Below are 27,640 nucleotides of genomic sequence, written 5' to 3'. Positions count from 1 at the left end.
ATCAATCCCGAAGGAGCAAGGACGCGGTGGACGGATTTTGCGACAATCCCTCTGCACCTTCCACGACTGATCATCCACTGATTCCATGTCTCAATATTCACGGACCCCACCCATCAAACAAACCCTCATCGCCCCGGATTCAAGCAGCAGAGTTCCGGCGATCTTGCCTCTTGCGCGTAGCAAGGTTCATAGCCGCCGGCGATATATCCCAATCTGGCCCCAAATCCTCCCGGATCGACGCAACCGGATCCAAACAAAATGTACTGACGATGCTGACCAGGAGGAGAGCCGGACTGTGGGAGTGCTTCCTGAGCTCGCGACCTCACCTTGCTCATCTTCGCACACCTCACTCTCCTTGCGCTCCCGAGCTGTGCGTTCCCGCTGTCCAACCTCTCACGGCCTCCAAGTACTACCTCACTGCCAGCATCTCCCAGTCCGCTGCCCTGGTGTTCAACCATTATCGTCGCTTCCACGCCACCGGTCTCTGTATCACCCTCGGTTCGATCTTTCTGTGCGAGGTCGCATTCTGGGGTTGTTTCATGTGGAACACACCTACAGGAGAAGGAGGAGCATCTCAAACCATTTGTCAAACAGGACTGCGTCCACGAGCCGGCATCCCCTTCGCACGTTCCCACGCCCCGCGAACCATTATCCTCGCCCCCAAAAGTCAACATCATTCAAGCTTTCGACGGGGAAAGAGATAATGCTCTACAATGCTCGGTGACGATTTATCGTATCTGTTGGAGGTGTTGAATATAAGAGATGGTGATTCTGAAGACCAGTTCGACGAGCGATTGAAGCTGGAAGCCAAAGAGCTGGGCCTTGATGTGAACGAAGGACAAACAGATACACAGTCGGTCCACTCAGGATACTCACGGCGGTCGGAAAGTCTCGATTCTCGCGCGTCGTATTCTACCGGCTTGACATCGCACTTCTCGGAGCCCTCTCGTGGCGACCTACCCAGCCGTCAAGGACGTCTTTCGCATCCGCTTTCCTTCCGAGATTATGATGCGTTCCTTGCAAGAGGTACACCAAATGGACGGCACTCTGTGTCCTTCTCGCCGTCCGCCACTCCAGAAGGCTCGGTGTTCTCCTTGCCGCTCTCGCATCCGGTTTCCTCGTCTCCCATGAGACACTTCCGGCGCATCCGCGATAGACTGCAACAACGCAACGACTCTCACACATCCCTGGTGGACGGATGTCCTCACTGTCCTCAAGATGCACCTAGTCAAAGACGAGCGGTACATACACTACCTTGTGGCCACCGACTTTGCACGAAAGCGTTGCGGAACACGATCAACTCCGCGACCGAGAGTCATCGAGGAAGCGTCCCTAGCTGCTGCAGCAAGCCAATACCAGGGTCTCTTGTCGAGCAAGTGATGACTCAGGAAGAACAGAACGCTTTGCTGGAAAAGTTGGAGCAGTGGGACGAAGCTGCTCCGTCGATTGAAAGTTCCCGCCGAGGATCAACAGCCACTCAGAACTTTCCCACAGTGCTCTCCGATCGTAGCGAGCAGACATCATCCGAGTTTGAACGACAGAAAGAATTCTCGACAACAGCACACGACGAACTTGAACGAATCACGGAATTGCCAGAATACACAACGCTTCTCTCGACACAAGCCACACAACGCGACCGCTTTCTCCACTGGACCGCCGCCCAACGCATGTCGCTTACCGCATCTCACTCAGACCAGCGCAAGAATATATTGACCACCCACGAATCTGCCGCAGAGGATCTTGCAGAGCACCACGCCGATGCCCTGGCCGAAGCCGAAGACAAGCAAATCGTCGCAGAGGCAGCACTTCGCGAAGTCCATCTGATCGAGAAGTTCTCTGCCGAAACTTGTCTGCGCCACAGAGAGGCCTACTGCTCCGGTATGTTGAGTAACGGCGAAGCTCACGGGAGAAACATTACCGATGTCGATCTGGAACGACTGGAGATTGCGCGTCGAGAGAAGGAGATGATCCAAGGCCGACATTTCAGCGCGATCAATGTTTTGCGAGGCGAACAAAGCAGGAGAATCAAGCTCCGTAAACAGCGACAGGAACGTGAATTACAGGAACTTGCCAGGCAGCAGAGAAGAGAGGAGCTGGAATTTGAGAGGAAGTGCTCAGCGGAAGTGAGCAAGCTGGAAGGTGGACTGGCAGAGAAAAAGAGGAAATTGGAGTGGCGGTGGGAATTGCAGATGGCGCTGCTAGCGAAGAAATTGTGGCAAGCCGAGGGAGGGATGGAGGAGAATTTCCGGCTGCCAACGGCGAAGTGGACGGCAAGTGAGCCAGGTCGTTTGGTTTCAGCCAGCGCGGAGTTGATCGTGGACGAGGCGATTGAGATGGAGAGTCAGGCCGCCGCGCGGGAGTTCAAGGTTGGGTGAACGGTACGAATATGCTTCATGGTCCGAGATCAGTTCCAGGCGTTGGTGAATGATCCTGAAGGCATGGTAAGAATTTCTGGTACGGAGAGTCAATGGGAGACACAAATATGCTTCACGATTCGAGTTTGCTCTCAGGCGTTGAGGAACGATTCTGAAGGGATGGTATGGTCGGTCTTGAGGTTACAATTGGGCGGCAAGGAGGACCGATACCCTCCAGTTTGGTGCTCGACGACCGCTGTACGAAAAAGCAAGGGAGGCATCTTCGGATGATGTATGATCACAGACGAGCACAACGCATACACGACAGTCATGGAAGCAATGAACATGAGCATAATTGACAATATCTCAATTCGAATGTCTTTGCAATTCTTTCAACTCGATCAACGATACCTTGAGTCTGATCTCCTTGGACCAATTTCTTCACGACGACTTCCGGAACCATCTCGTTGGATTGCCCACCTACTTCCTAATCATGATCTCCTTTGCCGGTCACTTCCTCCTAGAGGTCTGCATGAAGTATCGAGACCAACTCAGTGTCAATGTCGACGAGAATCTCCGCAGAGTGAGCGCTGCCCTGGCGATCTTCGCTCGGCTACCGGTTTTGCCGCAACATTCGGTCTCGCGAGTCACTTCAAGTCTGATGAGGAGGTTGAATGAATGCACGGCAAGTCTGGGCATCGAAGGTCTTCTGACCGAGAGTCCGTTCGCAAACCTGAACGCCTTCACCAGCACAAGTGGCCATGGCAATCTGGAAGGCGGCAACACCACGACCTCCGTGTTTGAATTGGAAATGGATAATGGCTCGTTGCCCAACGATTTTCTACATGCCGACTTCAGCGATATGGCCTTTCCGAATCACAACTTCGATTTCAGTACGTGAGATTTGCAGCTCTCTGCTACTGGTCGCATTCCACTCTACGCGGTCCCGACATCAACATCATCGTGGAACACGGTCGTTCCTCAGTCTGGTCGATTGAATCTACACGCCTTGGTCTTTGCCAATGCATCGATCCGCTGCATCTCCTCGGCAGTAGGCACGAAATTGTCGTTCAGATTTGCGGAAATTCGACCGGGATTTGTGCTTTTCGGAATGACACTCCACCCTTTGGCGATGCCCCCAGCTCAGCATCACATTCCCAGTCGCCACACCGCGTTCCTTGGCAATCTCGACAATCGCTGGCTCTTCATGAAGTGTGCTTCCGGTGCCACCCAGTGGACCAAAAGCCGTCTGATGGATCCCTTTTGCGGTGCAATAGGCATGCAATTTGTCTTGAGGGAGAAGAGGCTGAATCTCGGTCTGGTTCACTGCTAGAACGATTTTCGCACTGGCTAGCAGCCTCTCCAGATTGACCGTCGAAAAGTTTGCCACTCCGATGACTCTGACCTTTCCTGTCTCCAGGAGCTTTTCTATTTCCTGCCACGTATCGCAGAAGTCCCAGCCTTGGACGTGGGATTTGTCCGCGGCAGAAGCCAGTCAGATTGACCAGCGAAGACCGCAAACTCAGAGGGGGCAAAGCGGGCGGTGAGGGATTCTGTCAGAGCTCGACAGATTGAGGGTAGTTTCGCCCAAGGCATATGCGGTCATCTCGCACGGGAGATTGCGCCGAATGCGTACACGTATTCTGCATTCGATTCTCAGCTAACATCCTCAAACTGCCAGACTGCCTTTCCATCCCACGCTATCGCCGTCATGTTGGAGCTCCAAGCTGATCGAACGCTGCCGTAATTACTCGATACGTATTGAATCGACCAGGAGTTGTTCGCTCGTCGCATTGACACTTATGCAGCAATCTCTGGTTTGGACTCCTCAGCACACTTCTCGCATGGCGAATATCTCCACCAGCTCCGACTGCCCAGCTTTGCCCTCAACTCCTCCACCGTCATACGAAGGTCGGTATGTTCTGCTTGCATTCAGCCGCACGAGCACCGACACGAAAATTGCTGCAAGTCATAAGGCTGTTCTGAATAATAATCGACTGTGGAAGAGGAGACGTACGATGCACAAAGGCTGCTCCTTCTCAGACAGCTCCTCAAGCTGGATATGCGTACGTTTCGCAGTGCTGTGCTCAACCTCGCTGGAGTTCGATGATCGATGGCATCGTATGATGATTATTCCATGACGGAGTCCGAGTCTCAAAGCTTCGTCGGCTGTCTTCAGTAGCCGACGACGCCAGGTGAGTATAGATGGCTCCCTCAGTATCCTGACCAATGTCGCTGCTGCTCGCAATGTAGATTGTCCTAGGCTGTGGAACGAGGATCTCTAGTGCTGGCTTCTGAACAGGGTCACTCCCAGACCGATCACAGTGCAGGCCATTAACCACCCGAGGAGTTCTCCGCTAAGTCCAGTATCCTTCCAGAACCAGCCACGTTGACCAGGAAAGTCCTTTGTGACAGCGCCATCCTTTGCCTTCAAGTCCTTCCCGGCTTGTCCAGTTGTGGTTCCTCCCCAGGGCCAGTGCTTCCCAAGGAGTTTCGATCCAACCATGTTGAAGTCCTTCTCAATCAGCGCTTGATGCTCATCTCGTTGGTCGCGAAAGACGGCGTAAGCAATTGCCCAAATCGCAAGCCATTTCCTGCGCCAGATCATCCTGTCCTTTTTCTGAATCTCCCACTCATGATCCCGAACCCACATCCAGCCTACGTCTGGACGTTTTTTGTTGCGAACACGGGCGGCCAGCGTTGTAGTCGCACGATCGTGAAGAGCTTGATATGGCCTCAGACCAGCGGCTGTTGCTATTCCTCTGGCAATTCGTGGTATGGGGGCTGTGATATGAGAGGGACGGTGATGTGGTGATAGGATGGTTCGTGCACTGATTCGTGATATCGTCAATAGGCGCCGACTTGCATGACTAATATTTAGTGTGGATCCACCGTCCGGGGTCATAGCAAGGGCTGCGATACGTACTATCGTAGCGCGAAGGTCTTGGCCCGTATGGAATAGCATTGCACATGATACGCTTGGGGTACATGCGCCATATACGATAGGCTGGTGGATTCAGCAGGCTCGAACCACTGCCTTGGTAAGTGATTCGGTCAATATCTGCTTGTACCTCTTGTCGCACGGATGACTAGAGAAGAGAAACAGTGTCGATAAGCCTCAGCCCCTCTCAGAAATGGAAGTCTTCGTCGTAGCCAGGAGATGCGGGAAGTTTCCAGTACCACTGCGACCACCACTCCCTCCGCTGTCGTTTCCAAGCTTCCGTAAACGCCGCCTGAGCCTTCAGATCCTCCACGACTTTGCCGTACCATGAAAATCGTAAGCGACCACAGCGGGCGGTCTGCAGCAAAGCACCTCGACAATCGTTACGGGCGCCTTCTGCCTTTGGGTCCACGATCGCGCTCCAAAGTTGTCTGGCCTCTGGAGTCCGCTCACTGATGCTCCGGTTGAGGTGTTGATGAGATTCAGGCCTATGAGCGTCGTGCCACCGAGATAGCCACATCTTCAATGAGTTCTTTGGAGATTTCGCAGAGGCCAACTCCACCCTCAGATCTGCATTGATGATTCGGAGAACTGTGATTTCCAGCTCCAGTTCCTCGATTTGTCGCCGGAGTAGACATTGATCGACTCGTTACGGATCCATTGGTAGGTCTCAAGTACAAAAAGAGTGACAAAGTTCTCTACTCAGACACTGGTGTGATTCCTCGTTACGAATGGTCCAAAGTCTGTCGTCAGGGTGGGGGAGGATCGGTGTGCGGTATATATGTATCGTGTGTGGAATTGCTCCCGCTTGATGCAAGCAGTCGATGTTACAACGCCGGTAGTGCAGATATAACCATGCTCGATTGAGGAAGCATAGTGTCGTTGTTCTAGCCGCCTGCGCCGGGTGACTAAGCCTCAGTGGGTCCGCAAGGATACACGTGTGTTGTCCGGGTTGGACAGCGCAGGGTAGCGAGATAGCGATCACGGTAGAATCTGTGAAACGTGTACTACAACCATTGCGTTATAGCAACGTCAGGAACTCCTGGTGAAGTTGTCCGCCCGGTGTTGGTGACTCTGGAGACCGTTGGGACAACCATAGTGAGAAGCGTGTGCGTCGTTTGAAAAGTACCTGGCATCTCGACTAGACTGGGATTCGGGTATGCCTCGAGCCGTGACTTGCTCCATAGCGTTCAATGATGTAGAGCAAGGTACGACTTACAACGAAGCATGATGCGTCGAGTGCGGTAAGGTACTCATGAATGGATGTCGCGAGGACGAGGTGAGGTCAAAAAGAGGATGAATGGTTAAATTCGTCGTCCGGTCAACGCTAGCGTGAGACTCTCGTGTCATCGTGTTTGGACGCGACTCTTCGAAGACCATGACGCTGTTCGAAAAAAGTATCTCCTGCGAAGAGGACGACGGCAGCAGTATGTCAGCATACGCAGCGCTGGCGACAGAGATCGATCGAATCACCACCTCACCCTATCCGAGCCAACTCCGGACGCTCCTCGAACTCGTCACCAACTGCGCCGATGCCGACATCTCAAGATGGGCGGCCGCCAAACCATGCCTTGTCGAATCGCTGGCATGTTCACTCATAGAAGGACTACAGCAGTGGAGCTACGTACTGGACATCATCACTCGGTTTGGCCTCAATGCTGCTTGCCGGGATGCCTTCCTCCGACAGGAACCGACTTTGCTGCACAGTGTGGTGGCTCAAGCGATCAAGAAGGGGGATACGAGGTCAAAATACACAAGAGCAAGCGTTGCGTTGCTGTCAATACCTCTTCCTGATACTGTAGCTTTGCCAGCTGAGGCGCAGACGCTGTTTATTCAGCTCTTCGAAGATGCCGCGAGCAAACCGTCTGCAACAACAATCGAGCCGGTATACATCATATTAGCCGGGACTGGAAACTTGCTGCTTGGCATATTGAGCTCGAGTACGCTGAGTCGCTTCGAGGAGCACATGGTGGATATTCTCAAGAATGTGTCACAAGCTGCGGACCAGAGTTTGAGCCTGCGCTGCTTCGCGATCATGAACGTGGTCCTCTGCGGCACGGATCCCCAATTCCGCCTTACCAACAGTTCCTACGATACTCAGGACTTCTTGGCCAGTACACCAGTATCTTCAAGATGGAAGGCGGAGACCATGCAGCAATTCTTCGAAGGCAGCAAAGCACAGAGAAGTGTACAGCTCATCACCTTGCTTGTGCTATCGGCGGTCAAAGCAGCGCAATGCTCAGACGACAAGATAAAATCGGTCGTGCTGGCTAACGAAATCATTACGGCCATCCCAGCTGATCTTCGCAAGATTTGGTGTACAGCCAACACGATCACAATTCGTCGGGTGCAGGAAGGACTCTGCGCCCATGATCTTGATCCGCGGATCAGAAGTCTCGCGCTCAGATTCATGGGCAAACTCGTGGAAGTCGATTCCCTTCCACACGTCGTCCTCGAAAAGCTCGAAGCCACGTTCACAGATCCAAGCTTGATACAAATTGTGCACACTCTGGCACCACACGTGAATGATTGTGAGCTCTTCTCGAGCGTCCTCGCGCATGCACCAATTGGCGACCTCTTGCAGAATGCTGTCAACTATGCCATTCGTGCAGACGGAGAGGACTCTGCTGCTGCTTTGGATGCCATTACTCGAACTATGCAAGACGCTCTGACGATCATTGAGGACCACAAGATCACGGTGCATCAAGTTCGAGAAGTGCTGAATGACGGCACGTTCTTGAGGACTTTGCAAACACTACAAGACAAGATTGCCAAGCGTGAGGGCATTGAGCAGCAAAGCAATGGTTGGTGCCAGGTGGCTCTGCATAGGAAGCGATGCAACTTGGCTCACCAGATCACCAACCTGTTGCTCAGAGCTTCGCAAAAGTCGACGATCGGGACTCAGTCAATGACTTTGCTTCTCGACCTCCATGCATCATCAGCGCGAGGTGCAACCGAATGCAATCACAACCGGCCATCATGGCGGGAGCATATGAACTTTGGCACGTCTAATGGAATGGCTGAGGAAGATCATGTGGACTGGAGGGAGGCACTACATACACATTTCCGTGCCAGGGCAGAGGTCGAGCAAGATGCAGTCACGACATTGTTCGCAAAAGCCTGCGCAAGCTTGGAGGCGAGGTGCGAGAATGTAGAGAAGCCTCTTCGAGAGGAGCAAAAGAGGTATCGAGCATTGGAGGAGCAGAATCAAGACCTCAACCGTGCATTTGCTGAGATGGAGTCTCGCAATGTAGACTTTGGCATCCAATTGCGGTCCGTCGAGGACGAACGTGATACTGTCATGCAGGATCTGGAAGCAAGCCGCGGTGAGAACTCGGATCTGCTGGACCGAATCGGCCAGCTGGAAGGAAAGCTACGACAAGCACAAGAAGACGGTCAGCGTCAGCTCCAAGACCTCCGCAATGAGAGGTCGATGGCGGAACTCGGCAGCGCCAGTATTGTCGCGAGGAAGCAGGAAGAGCTCGACGATCTGCAGGAGCAATTTGAGGAGTCGTCGAAGGCGTTGGAAGAGAGAGCCGGAAGGCTGGCTCAGCTCCAAGTGGAACTGCAGAGCTCCCGATCAGAATGCGATCGTTTGCAGCACAGTCTGACAACCAGCGAGGCACGAACCTCCGGCATGGAAGATCGTATCAGCGAGCTTGAACGAAGCAATGGAGCACTTTCCACCAGCAGCGCCCACCTCGAGGACCAGCTGCGGTCGGCGGAATCAAACAAGTCCATGCAAGATGAACGGATAAGCGATTTGCACGAGCAACTGGAAAGGGAGCGTTCGGAACGAGTCGCACTCAAGCAGGCCTTCGATCATGAATCAGCCCAGGTCCAGAACTTACGCAGTGAGCTTCAAATAAAGACCAACGAAGCCGCAGAGTCTGTTCGGCAACACCACGACTCAATCGAAACACTCGAACGCCAACTCTCTGATCTTCAACGAGACTCCCTCGAAGACCACGAGAACCTCACCGCAGAAATCTCTCGCCGCGAAACCCAAATCACCGACTTCCGCAAGAAGATCGACCGCCTTCAACGCAAATGCGACCAAAAAGACGCCTCAATCGCCGAAGCAGAAGCCATGCGCGCGAACCTCATGGCCGCCATGGGCATCAACAACATGTCATCCAAGACTGGCAGTCTTCCTCACCGCTCCCGTGAAAGCGCCGTCAATACTCAATACACCCAAGCAGACGACATGGCTCCTCCGCCCGCGCCCGAGACTCTCGTTCAAGACTCCCAAGCCTACGACGACTCCTTCGTCTCAAACACCAGCTCCCTCGACTCCCAACCCGGTCCCACGCCTAAGAGGCCGCGATCCCGCAAGTCTGCTCCTGCGCCGACTTCGCTCGCGCGGACGAGTTTGGGCGCGAGGTCGAGTTTGAGGACGAGGCAGAGTGCGGGCGGGACTGCGAATGGCGGTGCTGTGGGGAGGGTGGCGCTGCAGGGGATCAGTGGGAATCATAGGATGAGTGAAAAGGGATTCAAGACGCCGACGAAGGAGGTGAGGATTCAGGAGGAGGTCGGAGTGAAGACTTTTGAGGCTGGGGAGGATGAGAGTAGGTTTGATGGGAGTGAGTTGTTTAGTGGGACGCAGGGGCAGAGGTTGGCGAGTTTGGGGGAGGGGATGTGAGTGATCGAGTGCGCTTCTGTCGGCTTTGAGAAGTTCATTGGCATAGAGGAGGTCCGATTGGCAAGGCGGGAAGATGGGTGTGGGAGAAAGCTTGGATAGGCTAAAGTGTCTAACCTAACACGCCCCCTTTTCTAAAATTCCAAAGCAAGATAATCTTCCCAAAGGTACATTTGTACCATGGTTGCAGCCGCACGGAGCGAGATTTAACCTCACTTTGCACCTCGCTGACCATTTTTTTCTGGGCGCACACAGCGAAATTCGACCTTTTTACCCTCGCTGCCATTTCTGCGCGACGGAGTCTTGCGAGAGATACGCCTGAAAGGTTGTTAGCATGGCTTCCGTGAAGATGAATGGAGACAGTTCTTACCACTGCACTAGTCGTGCTCAAGAAGTGGCCTCCTTGGCCTCCTTGTCGGTCTTCTCGTAGGCACGGCACTCGATCGTGTAGCTCTGAGGGCACTTGAAGTCCACACTTTTGATGGTTTCGATGATGCCGGTGGTTGCATTGGCCTTCTTGATAGCCTGCTCCACCTTCTTGTCGTCGCGGTAGGCCGTATTGGTGGCGCAGAAGCCTTCCTCGGTGTACGCCGCGCTCTCGAGGTCGTAGCCCTATAGTCGATGAGTTAGCCAAGGCGTGGAGTTGAGGAACGGCGTAACGTATCAACTTACCTGGGTGAAGTTTTGGATCGACGGAGTCTCGCACCAGTTGTCGTCGTAGTAGTACTTGAGCTCGCAGGTGGCGTCGCTGGTCTTTTTGCCATTCTTGTCTTTGACATCCTTTCGTCCAACATAGAACGGCTGGATGTAGAAGGACTGACACTCGTCGACAGCGCGTTGCGTGATAGGGATGCAGTCGCCGTCCTCGACCAACTCGAAGACGTTGTGGTCGCGCGAATCAGGCTTGAACATGCATTCGTTGTTGCCGAGCATGCTGACGAGGTGCTGGGCCTTGGCGCCCTCAGCCACGGAGTCGCGCTTGACAGGCTCCATGAGCTGGTCGATGGGAGAGCCGATGGCAATGGCAGCCATGAGCAGGGTGGTGGTGGTGATCTTGGAGAGCATCTTGAAGATTGCTTCGAGTGGTGGAAGGGATTTGGAAGGTATGAAGTAGAAAGGAGCAGTAGAGTGTACTGAAGAGGTTGAGAAGAAGAAGAAGAGAGAGAGGGGAGGTAAATCTTTATAGGAGAAATTGAGCCACTTACCAGACGAATGCTGTGGGAAAGATCACCTGCCAACTTCCGGTCGTTGTACGTAAAACTGCTTGCTCTCACTCCGCATTGGGCCTTGGATTTGACGGTCCGTGGAGGACCGAGGTGCTGTAGTATGTCTTTAGAGCTGGTTGTGGTATGGACGAGTCCGAACACTTCCAAAACCGTCGGGACAGCCAAGTGAAAGACATCCACACCACAATATCCAGTACACCAAAGCACTATTCATGTCGAATGACACCTTTGGTGTGACCGATATCTGAAGTTCATTGGGTCCAGCTCCACATAATTCTATGGCAGACTACAGCCGCCCGCTTCAAGACGACCACGTGCTATGAAGTCGTGCTTGGCCATAAGACGCCGCACCGTCCACATTTAGCAGCCAATTATGAGACACGCCAGTGGTATTGTAATGCTCGACGCAGTCTTGAACCCGCGAAAGACCTGCTCGCCCACACCGAAGGATCGCGCGGCCAGTCGCGCCATGCCATCCGTGGGATCATGATGATTAGGACACGGCCTGCATTCCTAGCCCGAAGTAGATCAAATCCCTCCTGTGGTTGGTAAGTCCATCCGTGGGATCATAAACAGGACACGACCTCCACTCCTAGCCCGAAGTAGATCAAATCCCTCCTTTAGTTGATGAATTCGTGACCGTCGGACGGCCGTAGCCAAGGTCCATTTTCGAGCCTTCCGGTCAGCTCGTGAACGATGGATGCCATGGCTAAAGCGTTCCGAGCAGAGCGAGACGCTCCTGCGCAGCTGACCTGGGAGGGACTTCTTACCCATTTTCAGCAGCTGTTGCGGTGATTGAAGGACGAGATTTCCAGATCCGGGAGGCGCAGTACATACGACCGATGGGAATGAACTTCGCGGAGAGTAGGGTATCAGGACTGTCGATATCTTCATCAGGACGTTCGGACTCTGCAGGTCCAGCCTCAGCTATCCAGCAGCTCATCCTTCCCCAGCAGTTTCGCCATCGGATCACTCTGATTGACCTTCTCCCTCCGATACTTCTCCATATCCGCCTCGGTGACACCCGCCTTCAACTCCTCCATCCGCCTTTTTGATTCATCCATATTCACCTTCTCCGGCCGGTCCTCTCCATTCGGAACATGCCTCTCCTCCCTCTTCTCCTCTTCCCACGCCTCCTCCCTCTCCACCTCCCTCGCATTCTCCGCCTCCTTCGCAGTAGGCAGTCCCTCCCCTCTCGAGAACCTCTCCGCCTCCTCAGCCGCCTGCCTCCCCTCCTCACCCGTACAGAACGAGTTCTTCATCGTGCTATGACAACACGCGTACCCCCACTGAAAGTCTTTCCACCAACTGCCCCAGACGGAAGTGTGATTGTTGATGAGCACGTCTTCGGCGTACATGCTCTTCTCCGCTTTCTTCTCTTCGCCTTTGATGCGACCTCGCTCGTCGTATTCGACGTATCGTTCGCTCGTTTGTGCGGCGGCGAGGAGAGCGGGTTTCTTGGCGACGGTGTCTTGGGAACCGTATTTGTCTGCTAGAGCTTTTCGTTTGGCTTCGGCTTTTTGGATCTCTTCTTCGGCTTTGCGTTTTCGTGTGAGGAGTGCTTCGGTTGGATTGGCTTGCATGTGGATTTTGTCTCGGTCTCCTCGTTCTTGTGTCTCCCATGCATAGGTCTGCGCTCGCTCAAATTCTGCAGCGTCTCCGCTCGCCTTTTCGAATCCCTCCTCCGCCACCAGATCATTCAACGCCGCACCCTCTGCTCCCGCCTCCATACTCCTCGTCTTGGGATCATATCTCGCACTGTCCAAGTCCAGGTTCTTCAAGTACTTCGCCGTATCCTCTCGTAACCGCAAATTCCTCGTCGAATTCTTCTGCGTTCGGCCCATATCCGTTTCCTCTTCGTATTTCGCTCCTTCCTCGCCGTCCTCCGCCTCACCAGCGGCTTCTTTCCTCATCGCCTCCACCGCCTCAAACTCCTGCACCACCTCCGCATACTCCTCCGCCTCGAACCCATTCCATCGATCCCGCTTCGCGTCCCACCCGAGTTTCACATCCTTCACCACCTCATCCGCAGCAATATTCCTCCCCGTCCACTTCGCCCCAGCTTTCCTCTTCCTCTGCAAACAATCCTTCGCTGTATGCGACATGCTTCCGCAATTCTCACATGCTCCTTTGCGGTACTTGGTCGCCGCGGGGCCCTTTTTGGAACCTCGCGCGTACCAATCTGCGTTAGCGAGGGTGTCGGTGGTGTTTTCGGATTGGAGACGTTGGTGCTCGAGGTAGTCAGCATCGGAGGCGGTGGCGTCGTCGATGTAGAAGGGCTTTTTGGCGATGAAGGAGGGGATGTATTCGTTGCGTTCGTTTGATTGTTTGAAGCGGTCGGAGGAGTTCTTGGAGGTGGAGGATGTCGAAGTCGCGTTGGCGCCTGTGGCGGGGCGCGGAGGAGGAGGCATGCTGAGTGATGCGGTGGTGGTTGTTGGTTGTATTAAGTGTGAAGTCGAAGTTGTATATTGTGAAGCGGCTGAAGAAGACCGAGAGCCATGAAAGTGGGCAATCAATATTTGATGGTAGAATTGATGCGAAAGCTGCCTTCTTTCGTCGTCCGCCGGAGAGTGCTCCGCGGGGTCAAAAGACATTCACACAAATACCGCGATAAACTCATCACCCTACACACAAAACTCCACCAAAAACGGATCCTCGGCGGAATGGAACAACGGCAATCCTTCTCTCTCCTTCTCCTCCTGTCTCTGCCTCTATCGCTGGAGCCAGACTGAACCACTGAGCATCTCTCTCCTTGACACCACTCCCGCTACGAAGCTTGAGTCAACCTCAGTCGAAGTAGGTAACCCGTCTATCCTCCACCTCGGCCATGGAGTACTTTGCGAACAATCCCAAGCCCGGGTCGCTGGACCGACATTCCCAACTCTCACGCGACTTCATCGAGCAACACTCCAAGGCCGGTCGGCGAGTGGCTCTCGTAACATCTGGTGGCACAACAGTCCCTCTCGAAAACCAGACAGTCCGTTTTATCGACAACTTCTCCGCCGGAACTCGTGGCGCAACATCCGCCGAATACTTTCTGGAGAATGACTACGCTGTCATATTCCTTCACAGGCAATTCTCCCTCTTGCCGTATTCTCGTCACTACAGCCACAGTACAAATTGCTTTTTGGATTACATGACCGGAACCGAGGATGGGCCGGTAGTTGTTCAAAATGAGTACCAGCAGCAAATGGCGGGCGTCCTGCGAAGGTATCGAAAAGCCAAGAAGGGTAATCTGCTTCTCCTGCTGCCATTCACGACGGTCAATGACTACCTCTGGCATTTGCGAGAACTTGCTATCCTGATGCAGCCGCTGCAAGCGAATGCACTATTCTATCTCGCGGCGGCTGTGAGCGACTTCTTCGTTCCAGCAGATCGCATGGTTGAGCACAAAATCCAGTCGAGCGAGGACTTCCACACCAAGAAGCAGCCGAAGGGTAATGGTGAACCCGAGGAGCGCACGCCAGCAGCACACATGGAAGCTGGCTCTCTGATCATCGACCTGGACCCGGTGCCGAAGTTCCTGAAGCTATTGGTCGACGAATGGAGTCCACACGCCATGATTGTCAGTTTCAAGCTTGAAACTGATCCGGCTCTCCTCGCTTCGAAAGCTAGAGGTGCATTGGAGAAGTATTCCCATCACCTGGTCATTGGCAACTTGCTTAATACGCGGAAGTACGAGGTGTTGTTCGTAAGCAAGGCTGAGGGTGAGAAGTGGGTACGTGTGTCGGAGGAGAACAGGGCGAAGAGTACTGCACGAATAGCGGAAGGCGGCAAGGAAGACTTCAGCGACTCCTCCGTCGAGATTGAGAGCTTGATCGTGCCGCAGGTGAAGGAGCTGCATACGAGTATGATTCAAGCTGGAAAGACTCGTTCTTGAAGATAAATCTCCTCGCGAGAGAGCTTGGAAAGTTACCACCGTTTCCGGGTTCTGTTGTCGGACGATGCGTGCAAGGAGCCGGCAGGATGGCTGATGTTCGACCCTCGATCAGCTCCTTTATGACACGATGGCAACAGTATCCTGCTCGTCCACACCAGAGCTTGCTTTCGGATAAGCATCGTAAGACCAGTAAGCCTCAATGGCCGGTACAATGCGTTGGCAAAATCGTCGGTGAAGTCGACACCCGACCTCAGTACCGGAACAGGAGGACTGATTACTAAATGCTCGGCGCAGTTCGACATACTTCAAGCGTCTACCATTCACTATCATTCAACTTGTCCTACACTCATGTTGGGCCCATTCTGAATACCTCATGGGGCAGCGAATCGAATGAGCGACAGCCGCAGACGCCTACACAGTCCATGCCGCATTTCAGCCGGCCACAAGCTACAATCAATCCACGACCACTCCAACGAGTTAGAAGACTTTGAGGATTGGGACGTGTTACAGACTCGATTCACACATCTCGATGGCATTTGCTGCCAGTTCGTGACTACAATCTCTCAATCGAATGATCCCTCGGCAATTCTCCACCCAATAACTGCCGAACACAGACTCAGGATGTCGGGAAAACTCTCCCGAAGTCCCGACGTGACATTCACGCTGTGTGACCACTTCACTCCACTTCGACCATTGGCAATCACGTCTGTATCTGCACAACGCGTATGCTACTGCGCGACTGTGTGCTGTGACAATGGATCGCTTGTGCTTGCGGGGCTGGGGTGTGGGGAAGAATGCTGTGTCCACAATTGTGGAGTGGACATTGCAAGCGATGGAGTGCAATATAAGAAGCAGTTTGGTCGGCAGGATGGTTGAGCATCTCTTCCATTGTCAAAGACTCGATCGTTCATTCTATCAAAGACTCGCAGCGATGATGTGGCGGTTCATCTCTCTGGTACTAGGCCTCACAGCTGTCGCAAGCAGCCAACACGAGTACTCGAATCCATCGATAAACTGCAGTGACCTCTCATCCAGCTTCGTCCGCGAGAATGTCACCATACACTTCGCAGACTTCGTTGCTGCCGGCACGAATATCACACTTGACCAGACTGGGCTTCTCGCCGAATGCGAGCGACCATCTCAAGTTGCTCTTGTCGACCTCTGCCGCATCGCAATGAACGTCACAACCTCAGCACGCTCGGAGATCTACATGGAAGCCTGGCTCCCCAGCAACTGGACCGGTCGATTCCTCGCAACCGGCAACGGTGGCCTCGGAGGCTGCGTACAGTACGAAGACGTCGCCTACGGAGCATCTCTCGGATTCGCAACCGTAGGATCCAACAACGGCCATCAAGGCACCCGCGGTCTAGCTTTCTACCAAAACGCAGACATCGTCGAAGACTTCTCTTACCGCTCCATCCTCACCGAAACCCTTGTCGGCAAAGCCATCACCTCCGCCTACTACGCCAAACCCCACAAAAAGTCCTACTACATCGGCTGTTCCACCGGCGGTCGGCAAGGCTTCAAAATGGCCCAGTCCTTCCCCACCCTCTTCGACGGCATCGTCGCCGGCGCTCCTGCCTTATCATTCAACAACCTCTCCTCCTGGTCCGGCCACTTCTACCCCATCACCGGCTCCCCCGACTCCCCTTCCTACCTCCCACCCTCCCTCTGGGCCGCCGTCCACACCGAAATCCTCACCCAATGCGACGGCCTCGACGGGGTGGAAGACGGCATCCTCGAAGACCCCTCCCTCTGCCACTACAAACCCGTCTCCCTCCTATGCCGCACCAACCAATCCTCCACCCCCACCGCGCCCTGCCTCACCGCACCCCAAGTCCTCACCGTCTCCGCCGTACTCGCAGACTACCACGGCGAAAACGGCGCTCTCATCTTCCCCCGCATGCAACCGGGCACCGAACTCTCCGCGCCGTACATCTACTACAACGGCCAAGGTTTCCAATACACCCTCGACTGGATGCGCTACGCCATCCTGCAAGACCCATCCTGGGACGCCGCTACCCTGAACAGCACTTACGCCGCCATCTCCGACCTCATCAATCCCTCTGACATCGAAACCTGGAACGGCGACCTCGGCCCCTTCCGTGATCACGGCGGGAAAATCCTCCACTACCACGGTCTCGCGGACGCCATCATCACGTCGGATAATAGTCCACGATACTACGAACACGTCGCGACGACCATGAACGCCAGTCCCGCGGATCTGGATGAGTTTTACCGTTTCTTCCGAGTGGGAGGTATGGGGCATTGTGCGGGTGGAGATGGGGCGTGGGATATTGGACAGGGAGCGGGGGGATCCACGGATCCAGAGAGGAATGTCTTGACGAGGATGGTGCGGTGGGTGGAGGAGGGAGCGGAGGCGGCTCCGGAGGTGCTGGTGGGGACGAAGTTTGTGAATGATACGGCGGAGTTGGGGGTGGAGCTTGAGAGGAAGCATTGTAAGTGGCCGTTGAGGAATTTGTGTGTGGATCCGGGGAATTATAAGAGTCCTGAGGCGTGGGAGTGTGTTCCGTGAGGGAACCTGGCATGGGCGGACGTCCAGGGACAGAGGTCAATACGGCAGCCATGATTTCGGACTGGACGAGCATGATATATCGCGCTTGTGCTTTCACAGCGCGATGGACATCGACGCGGCGACTTCCACTTCATGAGACTGGAGTCGTACTTCGTGGCAATGAGTGGACAATTAGTGAAATGCAAGGGCAAAATTCACCGTACAGAAACCAGAACTGGAACAAAACTTGACGAGCCTTGTCCTTTAAGATCTTTCATTCTAGCAGACCAGAGCGATCAATCTGTCTGTCAAGCGTCATGAACCCTTTTCACCACAAGTCCTCCCTCCCGTCCCCTCATTCAAAGATACCCCTTCAAAACCGCCGCCTCCGCATTCAAAATACTACTCCCCGCCGCCCCAATCACCGTATTATGACTCAACGCCACAAACTGCAAGTCGAAAATCCCACTCTCGTCCTCCCTCACCCTTCCCACACTCACCGCATACCCCCGATCCGTCTCGCGATCCAGCCGTGGTTGCGGGCGATCCGGTTCCTCCATGACTACAATCGCGTTCTTAGGCGCGCTTGGACATCCCAGCTGTTGAGCCTCAGACACGTAAGATCGCAGGGCGTCTTTAACCTCGGAGATGGATGGTGGAGGACGACGGGTAAAGCGGAGGGATACACAAGCCGTGTGCCCATCCAGCACGGGGACGCGGTTACAAGCTGCGGAAATGCGCAGGTCGCTCTGTTCTTCAAACGCCGTCGCCTCAGCATTCAGGCTTCCCAAGATCTTCCGGGCTTCGGGTTCCATTTTATCTTCCTCGCCGGAAATGTAGGGTACCACGTTGTCGATGATGTCCATGGAACTGACGCCTGGATACCCCGCGCCGGAGACGGCTTGCATGGTGACTACCGAGCAGGTGTCGATGGGGCCGAAGCGGGATTGTAAGGCGGCGAAGGGGATGACGAGACCGATTACCGCGCAGTTGGAGTTGCAGACTAGGAAGCCTGTGGTGAGGTTGTGGTGGGAGCGTTGGTGGGGGATGAGGGAGAGGTGGGGGAGGTTGACGGTTGGTACGACGAGGGGAACGAGGGGGTCGCGGCGGTAATTCTTCGCGTTGGAGAAAGTCGGGATATTCGCTTTGAGGAAGGCCATTTCTGTAGTTCACCCGTCAGTCAGTATACCACCCTCCACACTCCACATCACCGCGGATCAATCGTATAATCTCACCAGTCTCCTCAGCAACGTCACTATCCAACCCACTAAACACCACATCGACCTCCTCCCTAAACTCTTCCGGTGTACAATTCTTCACCACCAATTCGCCCAACTCTTCCGACATGGGAAGACTCTGCTTCCACTTGACGGCATCGCGGTATTTTTTGCCTGCGCTGCGGGGGGAGGCTCCCACGGCGGTGAGTTGGAAGTGCGGGTGCAGGGCGAGAAGGAGGATGAAGCGTTGGCCGACGCTGCCGGTGGCTCCGAGGACGCCTGGATAGAGGGAGGGGGAGTTAGATATGTTCGTATACAATTGTCGAGCTAGAGTCGCATGTCGTGAGGGACTCACTAACCGCACCGCTTGGTTGGGAACTCCTTGGGTTCCTCTTTGTTGTTGACCATTCTGACTTCGGTGGCTAGTCCTTGCTCGTGGATTTGATGTTTGGCCGTTTCCATCGAACGGAGAGGAAAGTGTATGCGTGTGTCAAGAGAATTGCTCGGTCCTGAGAGAGACGATGTCGGTCGCTGAGTCTGAAATTCGTGGTGAGAGTGACGCAGAGCTGAGGTCAAAATCTAGACCCCTCTTCCCTCGAAGATGCAGGTGGGAAGTCATTATTCAGTTGGGAAGGTTCCATACTGTTATTGAACTATACTTTTACATTTATGCTGCATGTGATCGTACACAAACATGCTACGACCTCCCACTACTCAGGTCACTGCATGCTATGCCACTACAGACAGCCTGAAGCCGTGAATGAACACAGCAACACTCCATCTCCGATATCGGGAACACCTCGTCTGCGATGCAATCACAGCCCCTCCCCCAGAGCCGGATCGTCCGAATCCATATTCTCCAAGTCGTAATACACCCCCTCCACATCCTCATCATCCGTATCCTCCACCCACGGCGCCTTGATTCTATTCACCCACAACCATCCTTCTTCCCTTCTTGCCTTCTCCTTCGCAGGCAGGACCTCCCATTCCTCCTCGTAGGGGCAGGCACCAACCTCCTAAGCCTTAGCACTGACCTTACCAACCTTCTCCCCAACCGGCTGAATCCTCGCCATCATCTCCTCCTTGGTGATCAAATGATCGATCCTCTCCAACAATCCCAACAAACTCTTCATATTCCCACTCCACTCATTCAACACCTCATCCGCATCCCGCTTCTTCTCGAAACTGACAATCTGCGCTGGACGATCAATCCTCGCGTAGATGGTCTTGCTGGTGACCAGATCGGAAATGTACTTCTCCGTTTCGCTGGCAGGCAAGTCGAGGAGAGAGGCAAGGCGGGAGAATTGAATGCGGGTGTAGTACTTGGCGATGACGCGGACGTTGTGTTCGATCGCGCGCTTGCGGAAGTCGAGCCATCGGTTGTGGGCTTTGGGGTCGGAGGATTTGGGATCTGCGGTGGCGGAGAAGATGTCGCCGTGGCAGAGGTGGGCGCCAAAGTCGCGCTCAATCTCAGGCCAGCGCATGAGTTCGTGGACGGTGAAGCGTTTGATGAGTTCCGCTTCCTTGGGGCATGTCGTGGCGATGCGAGTATCTTGGGCAATGCGGTGGAGGAGGTCGGACTGCTCGTTGTCGTAGGGAGCGAGGAGGACAAAGTAGACGACACGCTGGAGGGCAGCGGAAAGCTGCTCCGGGTTGTTCTCGACAGCCTCTGTGTCCAGTACCTGTCGATAGTGCTTGCAGGCGTCCAGGTATTTGTCGTCGTGCTTTGCGAGAGTGATTTGCTGCTCGTAGTAGCGGAGCTTGAGATCGGTGACATCGTCGTCCACTGGCTCGTCATCTCCGACAGTTCCATCCGATCGCATGCGCTCCTTCTCCTCCCTCTCCTTGCGTTCCTTCTCGACCTGCTCCGCCGTCTTCTTCGGCTTTCGCGAGAAGTATCGCGTGCTGACCTTGCGTCCGAGAATACCCGCTTGTGTCCAATCTCCATCTTGTATGCACAAATTGACCTGCTCCAGAATGAACTCTGTCTTTTCTCTCCTGCTCATCGAACCGAACGTCTCGACTTGCAATTCACACAGGATATCCTTTGCAGCAGTGACATCTCCTTGATCCCGCTTGATATCGGACAGAATCCGCGTGACACGTGCTCGCTCGACTTCGACGAAGATCTGTGTGGCGGACATCAGTACGATTTCCCAACACCATCAGTATCACAATCAACATACCTTCCCCTCCGTCACCGTCCTCAAAGTCTCAATGACACTCAACTTCGTCTCCAAACTCGGCGCCTCATCCAAGAACGTCATGACCACCTGCACCATTTTTGTGATGGCTTGTTTGAGCTGTCCATGCTTCTTGCTGGTGAGGAGGACTTGTTCGTTCAGCAGGCTCCAGTCTCCGGAGTCTTTCGATATCGTGACGATGGCGATGAGGAGACGGTTCGTGGATGGGAGGTCGGAGGCTTGGCGGGTTTGCTTCTCTAGACTGAGGAGCTTGTCGATGGCGGCTTGTGTTTGTCCGGACTGGGGTGGATTGTCAGTGGGATGAGATGAGGGTTTGAGGGAAGACGGTATACCTTTGCGAGCTTATCGGCTTCTGGGAGGAGGGCATCGACATCTTTCGCGCAGTCGCGTGTCGCTTTGTAAACAGTGTTGTCCGACATGGCGGCGGTACTGTCGCTGCTGGGAAAGTGATGTAGCGGCGATTCGGCTCTCGATCACTCTGGAAAGTCGTTGGTGTGAGGCCTGAGGAAGCGCAGTGAAAATTCAATGTGCTTGATGCGAGACGCCAGGTAGATGGGAATGAAGTTCGGCGTGGATGTGATGGAGATGGCGATGTCGATGGTGATTGGTACTTCACGATTGTCTTGAATCGACGACGAACGCTCCGAGCAGCAAGAGCTACTTGCACTAGCGCGCGGCTCGGCGGGAAGATCCGCCGACTAGATACGGTATGGCTCGTGACAGGAAGCACGACAGCGTCGAAACTTGACAGTGAACATGAATGGAGTTCTGGCTTAATTCGACTGCAACAGTAACGTCTGAGGTATCAATCTCCAAGCAAAAGTCTTCTCCCAGACTCCCTAGGGACATTACTTCTCCCTTTCTTCCAAATCTACAAGTCGGCAGCCAAACGTCTCTCGACCTTTCCAACTAAGCCAAAGCATACCAATAGACCTCCTACTCCCGCTGCAGGTTCTACTTATATCCCGACATACTAAACGGCCTCTCCCCCGTATCCCACCTCGCCGGCACCTCTCCCATCTCAAACACCAACTCCCCACCCCTCCCCAACTCCTCATGCGACAACCAACTCCTCTCCCATTTCTCTCCATTAAAAGTCACACTCTGCGGATAATAACTCTTATCACTCAGTCCATTCGCTCTGATAGCCAACGTCGTCTCCTTGCTCGTTCCGGAGAAGAGGTGGATTTTGAGAGAGGAGAAACGAGGCGCGCCGAGGAGGTAGAGGGGTTGGGCTGAGACGGGATACTGCCACCATATTGTCAGCTTCTCTTCCACCTTACTACATCATCCAAGAGAAGGAAGAACTCACAAGTCCAATCAAATTAAAAACCAACCAACTCGGCAACGCTCCCGCATCAATATTCCCCGGATACCCATTCCTCGCATCCGAATAAAACGCATCCACCGTCGCGCGGGTTTGGTTCGCGGTTTTCCAGTGGTGGCCGGGAACGTAGTTGTAGAGAAAGGGGATGGCGAAGGAGGGTTCGTTGCCTATTCCGCCAATGTTAGCACACATCAGCACACCTTCACATCCGTCTCACTACCGCTCCGCCGCTCTCGGGAGAACAGTGTAAGGGAGGGGGAAGACGTACCCGGATTAAAAAGCGCACTCCCCGCATCATTATTAATCCCCACACTCGTCCCCAACCCGGGCAAAAAACTGACATCCAACCTCCTCACAAACTCCTCATCCCCACCCATCAACGCAATAATCCTCGCCATATCATGCGGCGCCGCCGAAAAACTCGTCTCCCACACTTTCGCTTCGTAAATATCGCTTCCCCACGAACAAGCCCCACAACTGAGAGGATCATAGTCGGTGTAATTAAATTCTCCCCCGGAATTCCTCGCCGCTACGAATCCTGTGAACGTCGTGTTGGAAGTGCTGTTAGAAATGGAAGGTACGAAAAGGGAAGTATTCGCCGCGGAGGACCATTGATTTTGCCACCAGCTCGCCCGGTCGTGGAAACGATCAATGTCGACCTCCGACACACCCGGAAGGTTGCGCGCGACGGAGTAGATGGCAAAGTCGTTTTGGGAGTACTCCACCCCACGGGACAAACTCCGCGAGTGGTTGCGGGTGATGTACTTCAACACGAGATAATCATCCAACGCGCCGCGTCCCTCTTTCGTGGCTCCATCCCAAGCAGCGGTGTCCGCGTTACGTTCCGGGAGGATGTCCGCGTCCTTGAGCATTCCTCGATATGCTTCTTGCCAGTCGATGGAGGAGGAGAGTTCGCCCGAGTTTTTGACGTACGCGTCGCCGATGACCATGTCTGCGTGGGTGCCGCCTTGCACGCGGCCGTTCCAGTTTGCGGAGCGACCCGCCGGGTAGTAGCCTTCGTGGGTGAAGATTGCGATTAGGCCGCGGAGGACGCGGGAGTAGGTGGGGGTGTAGAGGAGGTGGTAGAGGGGTTGGAGGGTGCGGTAGGTGTCCCTGGGAATGATGGTCAGTGAAGTGCATTCGACAAAGTCTCGATGCGACTCACCAGAGAGTGTAGTGATCGTCGAAGTAGGGGTAGCTGCTGTTCGTCTCCCAGTGAGGATTTTCACCAGTTTTGTCAGACGGCATTAGTCCAGTCTGATACAACGCAGTGTAGAGCATTCGCTTCAAAGTTGTATTCTTGCTCGTTTCGGATCCATCGTCAACGACTTCAATCTTTCCCAAAATCTCATTCTCCCACTCATCTCTCGCTTGAGACACAATCTCGTCGAAGGGGACTGATGCCAATTCATCTGCCACTCTATGACAAGCCTGCTCGGCGCTGATATACGAGATGCCAACTCTGGACTCAAGCACCTTCTCAGCCGTTGCATTATTCCCTCCAGACGTCCAACTGAACAGCCCAGCAAGTCCCATACCACTTCCTTGAGTGGCATAAACATCATTGAATGACTGCGGCACAGGTCGATCGGTGAAAGCAGGAGGTACAGCTGCATCATACGGCCAACTGAAAGTCCCCGCACCGACAACCCCGTCCCTCGCAAGTTGTTCCACATACGCAGAAGTAGGCACCAAGTCCGACCCATCTGGGACGGTGAAATTCCCACAAAAGTACAGAGTATGAGGATTAGCCTGAACCCATCCTCCCCTGTACGTAGCCGAACCAAAATACGACGGCTGCCCGCTGGAATCACTGCGAACGTGAAGATCTCCATGCAGGAATTTCTGCGCGTATGCGTCGCCGCCGTCGTAGGGTGGTAGGGCGTGGGTGAGATCGACCAGGACGTGCATGTCTTGTGACACCTCATCGGCATATCCACTCACCGTGGCGTTGGGGTTGGTTGGAGAGCCTGCTTTGTACCGCAGGAGACCGGAATGATACGAACTGGTCAGACTGATTTCCAAGCCATTCAGCAAGACGGTGTCGAATCGTCCGACTGTCGAATCCTCCCGTGTCAGACTTCGATTCTGCCAGTATGTGGTGTTGTCGCCGAGGTTGACGTCGCTTAGGTCGCCCAAAATAGGCATTTGTGAGATCAAGCCATATGTCGGGGTTCCTCCTGTGCCGGACACGTGGGTCATGGAAATGCCCGTGACGTTTCCTAGAGGAGAGAATCCGGCGTTGACGAAACCGGCTGTGCCGTTGGGGACACCGAGAGCGGAGGTGTCAATTCCCACTTTGGCCATAGACCATGGTCGCGCGGCGCCTGGGAATGAGTTTCCACTGGCGATGGCGGAGCCGGGGATTGGACCGACGGTTCCAATAAGAGGGTCGACATGAGTGGAAAGTCGGTCTGTGGAGGAGGATTGCAGTGCATTGGATGTGGCTGTCAGCCCGCATGCGAGCAGGATGAAGGATGGTAGAAGGATCGCCATGCTGGGACTGATGAGGTGTCGAAGGCTGTGGCAGTGAGGTCAGCTTCTCACCTACCTACCTTCCTTGGGAGATGTTTGTTCTTATTGTAGTTCAATTGGCGTAGCAGGTGCGTCACAGGCTGGGATAGCCATGGATGGATGCCTGGGGGAGGATGACGAGCATGCAGTGGGCAGCAGGGGTGGGACAGTATAACTGCACGAGCACAACCGAATGCATTGCTTGGAGATGATCAACACTGCAGAGATACATTGTTGGATGGATGTTGTGCTGACCATACAGTGTATCGATGTTGATGGAAGAGGAGGAAACTTGGAAGAAGAACCACCCGGAAATAGGCCTCCCGTCCCAATGCCGACGGAGCTTCACCACGCCGCCGCCATGCCATGCCGGACCCCACCCACGTGAAGACGCCATTCTATCAAGAATGTACCGAACAATGCCAAATCCACTCCACGTTCCATCTCCGACAACATCTCCAGGCAAGGCTTCCAGAAAGACCACACGGACAAACCCAAGAGACGCACGCACGCAAATCCTGCGCAATGAATTCTCCGACGCACAAACGATTGGGGAGCCGATGTCTTCACACACCTCTGCATGCATCCCACAATTCAAGCGGTGTGTCCGAGTGGACATCTCCGGCGGTGGGATGACTGATGATACTAAAAGGATCGACACACCCAATACTCCTTCGCGGCCGAGTCGGCCAGTCTAGCAAATCGCACCAGTCCAGTTACAAAGCAGGACACTCGGGTAGTGGCGTCCACTCACCCCTCTTTGCCCTCTCCGACCAATACTGCTGAATTGCTGAATGCTTTCCAAATCGCCCGTTCGACGCAGGGCCGTCTGTAGCGAAAAAGGTACCAGGTAGGTCTCGGCCGTTGTAACCTTTTTCCACCGCGGCGGAAATGTCCAAGTCGCAGTAGCATTATTTGAGAGGAAGAGAAAAAAATCCTGCTGTGAATGAGGTGAGGACTGAGTAGGTCAAGGTTAAGGTATATATCTGATCTGCAGTCCTCTTTCGGGTGCCTCAGCCCTCATCACCACGGTATACTGACTTTTGCCATGGCCAAACTACTCTCGGTGGTGTTGCTACTCACTATATCCACCGTCTTCGCCCTCCCATCCGGAAATACCAATCCCAATCCCAATCCCTCCACTCCACCAACACACCCCTCCCCCAACCCCCCAGTCTACAACAACCACACAACCTGGATCCCCGGTCCAACCCACGGAACCGACGCCCTCGCCCTCCAGGGCCTCGCAAACCTCAAACTCCACAAAGCCACCCACGCCTCCAACTCCACCTGCACATTAGAGAATGCCCACCGCCGCAAAGAATGGGACTCCTTCACCCGCGCCCAAAAACTCGCCTACATCGCCGCCGTAAAATGCATGACCACCAAGCCTTCCATCAGCGGAGATCTCGTCCCCGGAGCACGTAGTCGCCTCGACGACTTCGTCGGCACGCACGTCAACCAAACGCTGCGAATCCACACGACAGTAAGAATCAACATCAAAGACCACGAGAATGACAAGTTCCCATCCACTAACCGTAGTCTTCAATAGGGCAACTTCCTCTCCTGGCACCGCTACTTCCTCTATACCTACGAAACCGCCCTCCGCTCCGAGTGCAACTACACCGGCTACCAACCTTACGCCTCCTGGGGTCGGTACACAAATTCCGTCATCAACTCCCCCCTCTTCGACGGCTCGGAGACGTCGATTAGTGGGAATGGAGTGTACAAAGCTCACCCACCCATCATCATCGGCCCAGCCGGTCCCGACGCTTTATCCCTCACCCCCGGCGTCGGAGGGGGTTGTATCACCACCGGCCCCTTCGCCAACACGACCGTCAACCTCGGACCAGGCGGTCTAACCGGAATCAACGACACAGCGCCGAATCCGAGGGCGGACGGCTTCGGGTATAATCCCAGGTGTCTGAGGAGGGACTTGAGTGTTCAATCGGCGAGTGGGGCGAGCGACGCGAACACGACGAAATTGATCATGGGCAATGATGACATCGCCGGGTTTCAGAATGAGATGCAAGGCTTGTTCGCTCCCGGAGAAAAACCGTTTTATGGTGTCCATTCGGGAGGCCACTTCATGGTTGGGGGAGATCCGGGTGGGGATTTTTATACCAGTCCGGGAGACATGGTGAGTTGAGTGCATCAAAGGCCGAGAGAGGAGGCACTCGCGGCCGGAATCGATGGAAATTCTGGCTTGCGGGGTTTTCCTTCCGAGCCCGAGAAATGGTTGATGTGGGTTGGACAATTCGCTGACTTCTTTTCCTTCTTTCCTCCGCAGTGGTTCTTCTTCCACCACGCCATGATTGATCGTGTCTGGTAAGTCCCCAAGCCCTCTCCGTCTCTCCCCTGCCTCCTACTCCCTTCCCATCCCTCCACCACCCAGCCTGTGTCCCCTGCTAATGAAAAGTCAGGTGGACGTGGCAGAACATGGACATCCCGACTCGGACGAATTCCATCGCGGGGACGATAACGTTTTTGAATGAGCCGCCGAGCCGAAATGCGACGTTGGAGGATGTCATCGATTTGGGCGTGAATGATGGGTTTCGAGGGATGAGGATTCGGGAGGCGATGAGTACGACTGAGGGGCCGTTTTGTTATGTTTATGAGTGATTCGTTGAGTGAGTGAGTGAGGGGGATGGCACGATATCGACAGATGGCGTTTGCTGCGATTTGATGGAGAACCTTCGGGATTCGCGTGGAGTCGTTGGTTGGATGTATGTCTTGCTGTTTGCTTTGGCGGGAGTCGCTGCTTGGGTGAATTTGCTTTTGCATCAGTTGCGTTGACAGCGGGATGGTTCGAAATGTTTGGTG

General features: G+C 54.3%; 11 protein-coding genes across 11 annotated transcripts; 5 read left to right on the top strand and 6 right to left on the bottom strand.

The window, feature by feature from the left end:
* Positions 1-2,847: 2,847 nt before the first annotated feature.
* MYCGRDRAFT_97444 (uncharacterized protein) lies at positions 2,848-3,255 on the top strand (the record flags this gene model as incomplete). The annotated part of the gene is made up of 1 exon (XM_003847675.1): positions 2,848-3,255. The coding sequence occupies one exon, from the start codon at positions 2,848-2,850 to the stop codon at positions 3,253-3,255; it is 408 nt and encodes a 135-aa protein (XP_003847723.1).
* Positions 3,256-4,635: 1,380 nt separating this feature from the next.
* On the bottom strand, positions 4,636-5,624 carry MYCGRDRAFT_97443 (uncharacterized protein; the record flags this gene model as incomplete). Its single annotated transcript, XM_003847571.1, has 3 exons — positions 4,636-5,138; positions 5,281-5,443; positions 5,622-5,624. The coding sequence occupies 3 exons, from the start codon at positions 5,622-5,624 to the stop codon at positions 4,636-4,638; spliced, it is 669 nt and encodes a 222-aa protein (XP_003847619.1).
* Positions 5,625-6,673: 1,049 nt separating this feature from the next.
* MYCGRDRAFT_111677 (uncharacterized protein) lies at positions 6,674-9,937 on the top strand (the record flags this gene model as incomplete). The annotated part of the gene is made up of 1 exon (XM_003847676.1): positions 6,674-9,937. One exon carries the CDS (start codon positions 6,674-6,676, stop codon positions 9,935-9,937), a length of 3,264 nt encoding a protein of 1,087 aa, XP_003847724.1.
* A 79-nt stretch (positions 9,938-10,016) lies between these two features.
* Positions 10,017-11,063, bottom strand: MYCGRDRAFT_111676 (uncharacterized protein; the record flags this gene model as incomplete). The annotated part of the gene is made up of 3 exons (XM_003847570.1): positions 10,017-10,252; positions 10,305-10,546; positions 10,607-11,063. 2 exons carry the CDS (start codon positions 10,997-10,999, stop codon positions 10,322-10,324), a joined length of 618 nt encoding a protein of 205 aa, XP_003847618.1.
* Positions 11,064-12,101: 1,038 nt separating this feature from the next.
* On the bottom strand, positions 12,102-13,484 carry MYCGRDRAFT_13934 (uncharacterized protein; the record flags this gene model as incomplete). Its single annotated transcript, XM_003847569.1, has 1 exon — positions 12,102-13,484. A coding segment is annotated over one exon (1,383 nt), but the record flags the coding sequence as incomplete, so codon positions are not given.
* A 503-nt stretch (positions 13,485-13,987) lies between these two features.
* On the top strand, positions 13,988-15,040 carry MYCGRDRAFT_88465 (uncharacterized protein; the record flags this gene model as incomplete). Its single annotated transcript, XM_003847677.1, has 1 exon — positions 13,988-15,040. The coding sequence occupies one exon, from the start codon at positions 13,988-13,990 to the stop codon at positions 15,038-15,040; it is 1,053 nt and encodes a 350-aa protein (XP_003847725.1).
* Positions 15,041-15,974: 934 nt separating this feature from the next.
* MgFAE3 (putative ferulic acid Esterase/Feruloyl esterase) lies at positions 15,975-17,576 on the top strand (the record flags this gene model as incomplete). Its single annotated transcript, XM_003847678.1, has 1 exon — positions 15,975-17,576. One exon carries the CDS (start codon positions 15,975-15,977, stop codon positions 17,574-17,576), a length of 1,602 nt encoding a protein of 533 aa, XP_003847726.1.
* A 344-nt stretch (positions 17,577-17,920) lies between these two features.
* On the bottom strand, positions 17,921-19,295 carry MYCGRDRAFT_64704 (uncharacterized protein; the record flags this gene model as incomplete). The annotated part of the gene is made up of 3 exons (XM_003847568.1): positions 17,921-18,717; positions 18,791-19,051; positions 19,132-19,295. Coding segments are annotated over 3 exons (1,161 nt in total), but the record flags the coding sequence as incomplete, so codon positions are not given.
* A 493-nt stretch (positions 19,296-19,788) lies between these two features.
* Positions 19,789-21,560, bottom strand: MYCGRDRAFT_77897 (proteasome regulatory particle subunit RPN5; the record flags this gene model as incomplete). Its single annotated transcript, XM_003847567.1, has 3 exons — positions 19,789-20,901; positions 20,959-21,255; positions 21,309-21,560. 3 exons carry the CDS (start codon positions 21,393-21,395, stop codon positions 19,789-19,791), a joined length of 1,497 nt encoding a protein of 498 aa, XP_003847615.1.
* Positions 21,561-21,930: 370 nt separating this feature from the next.
* MYCGRDRAFT_77894 (uncharacterized protein) lies at positions 21,931-24,477 on the bottom strand (the record flags this gene model as incomplete). The annotated part of the gene is made up of 4 exons (XM_003847566.1): positions 21,931-22,224; positions 22,289-22,470; positions 22,572-23,416; positions 23,469-24,477. The coding sequence occupies 4 exons, from the start codon at positions 24,449-24,451 to the stop codon at positions 21,931-21,933; spliced, it is 2,304 nt and encodes a 767-aa protein (XP_003847614.1).
* A 1,388-nt stretch (positions 24,478-25,865) lies between these two features.
* On the top strand, positions 25,866-27,572 carry MYCGRDRAFT_77890 (uncharacterized protein; the record flags this gene model as incomplete). Its single annotated transcript, XM_003847679.1, has 4 exons — positions 25,866-26,303; positions 26,370-26,957; positions 27,108-27,145; positions 27,241-27,572. The coding sequence occupies 4 exons, from the start codon at positions 25,866-25,868 to the stop codon at positions 27,437-27,439; spliced, it is 1,263 nt and encodes a 420-aa protein (XP_003847727.1).
* Between the last annotated feature and the right edge of the window lie 68 nt (positions 27,573-27,640).

This window comes from Zymoseptoria tritici, chromosome 13 (genome assembly GCF_000219625.1).
Source record: "Zymoseptoria tritici IPO323 chromosome 13, whole genome shotgun sequence".
NCBI classification, from domain to species: domain Eukaryota; kingdom Fungi; phylum Ascomycota; class Dothideomycetes; order Mycosphaerellales; family Mycosphaerellaceae; genus Zymoseptoria; species Zymoseptoria tritici.
This window is presented reverse-complemented; position numbering and strand designations above follow the sequence as displayed.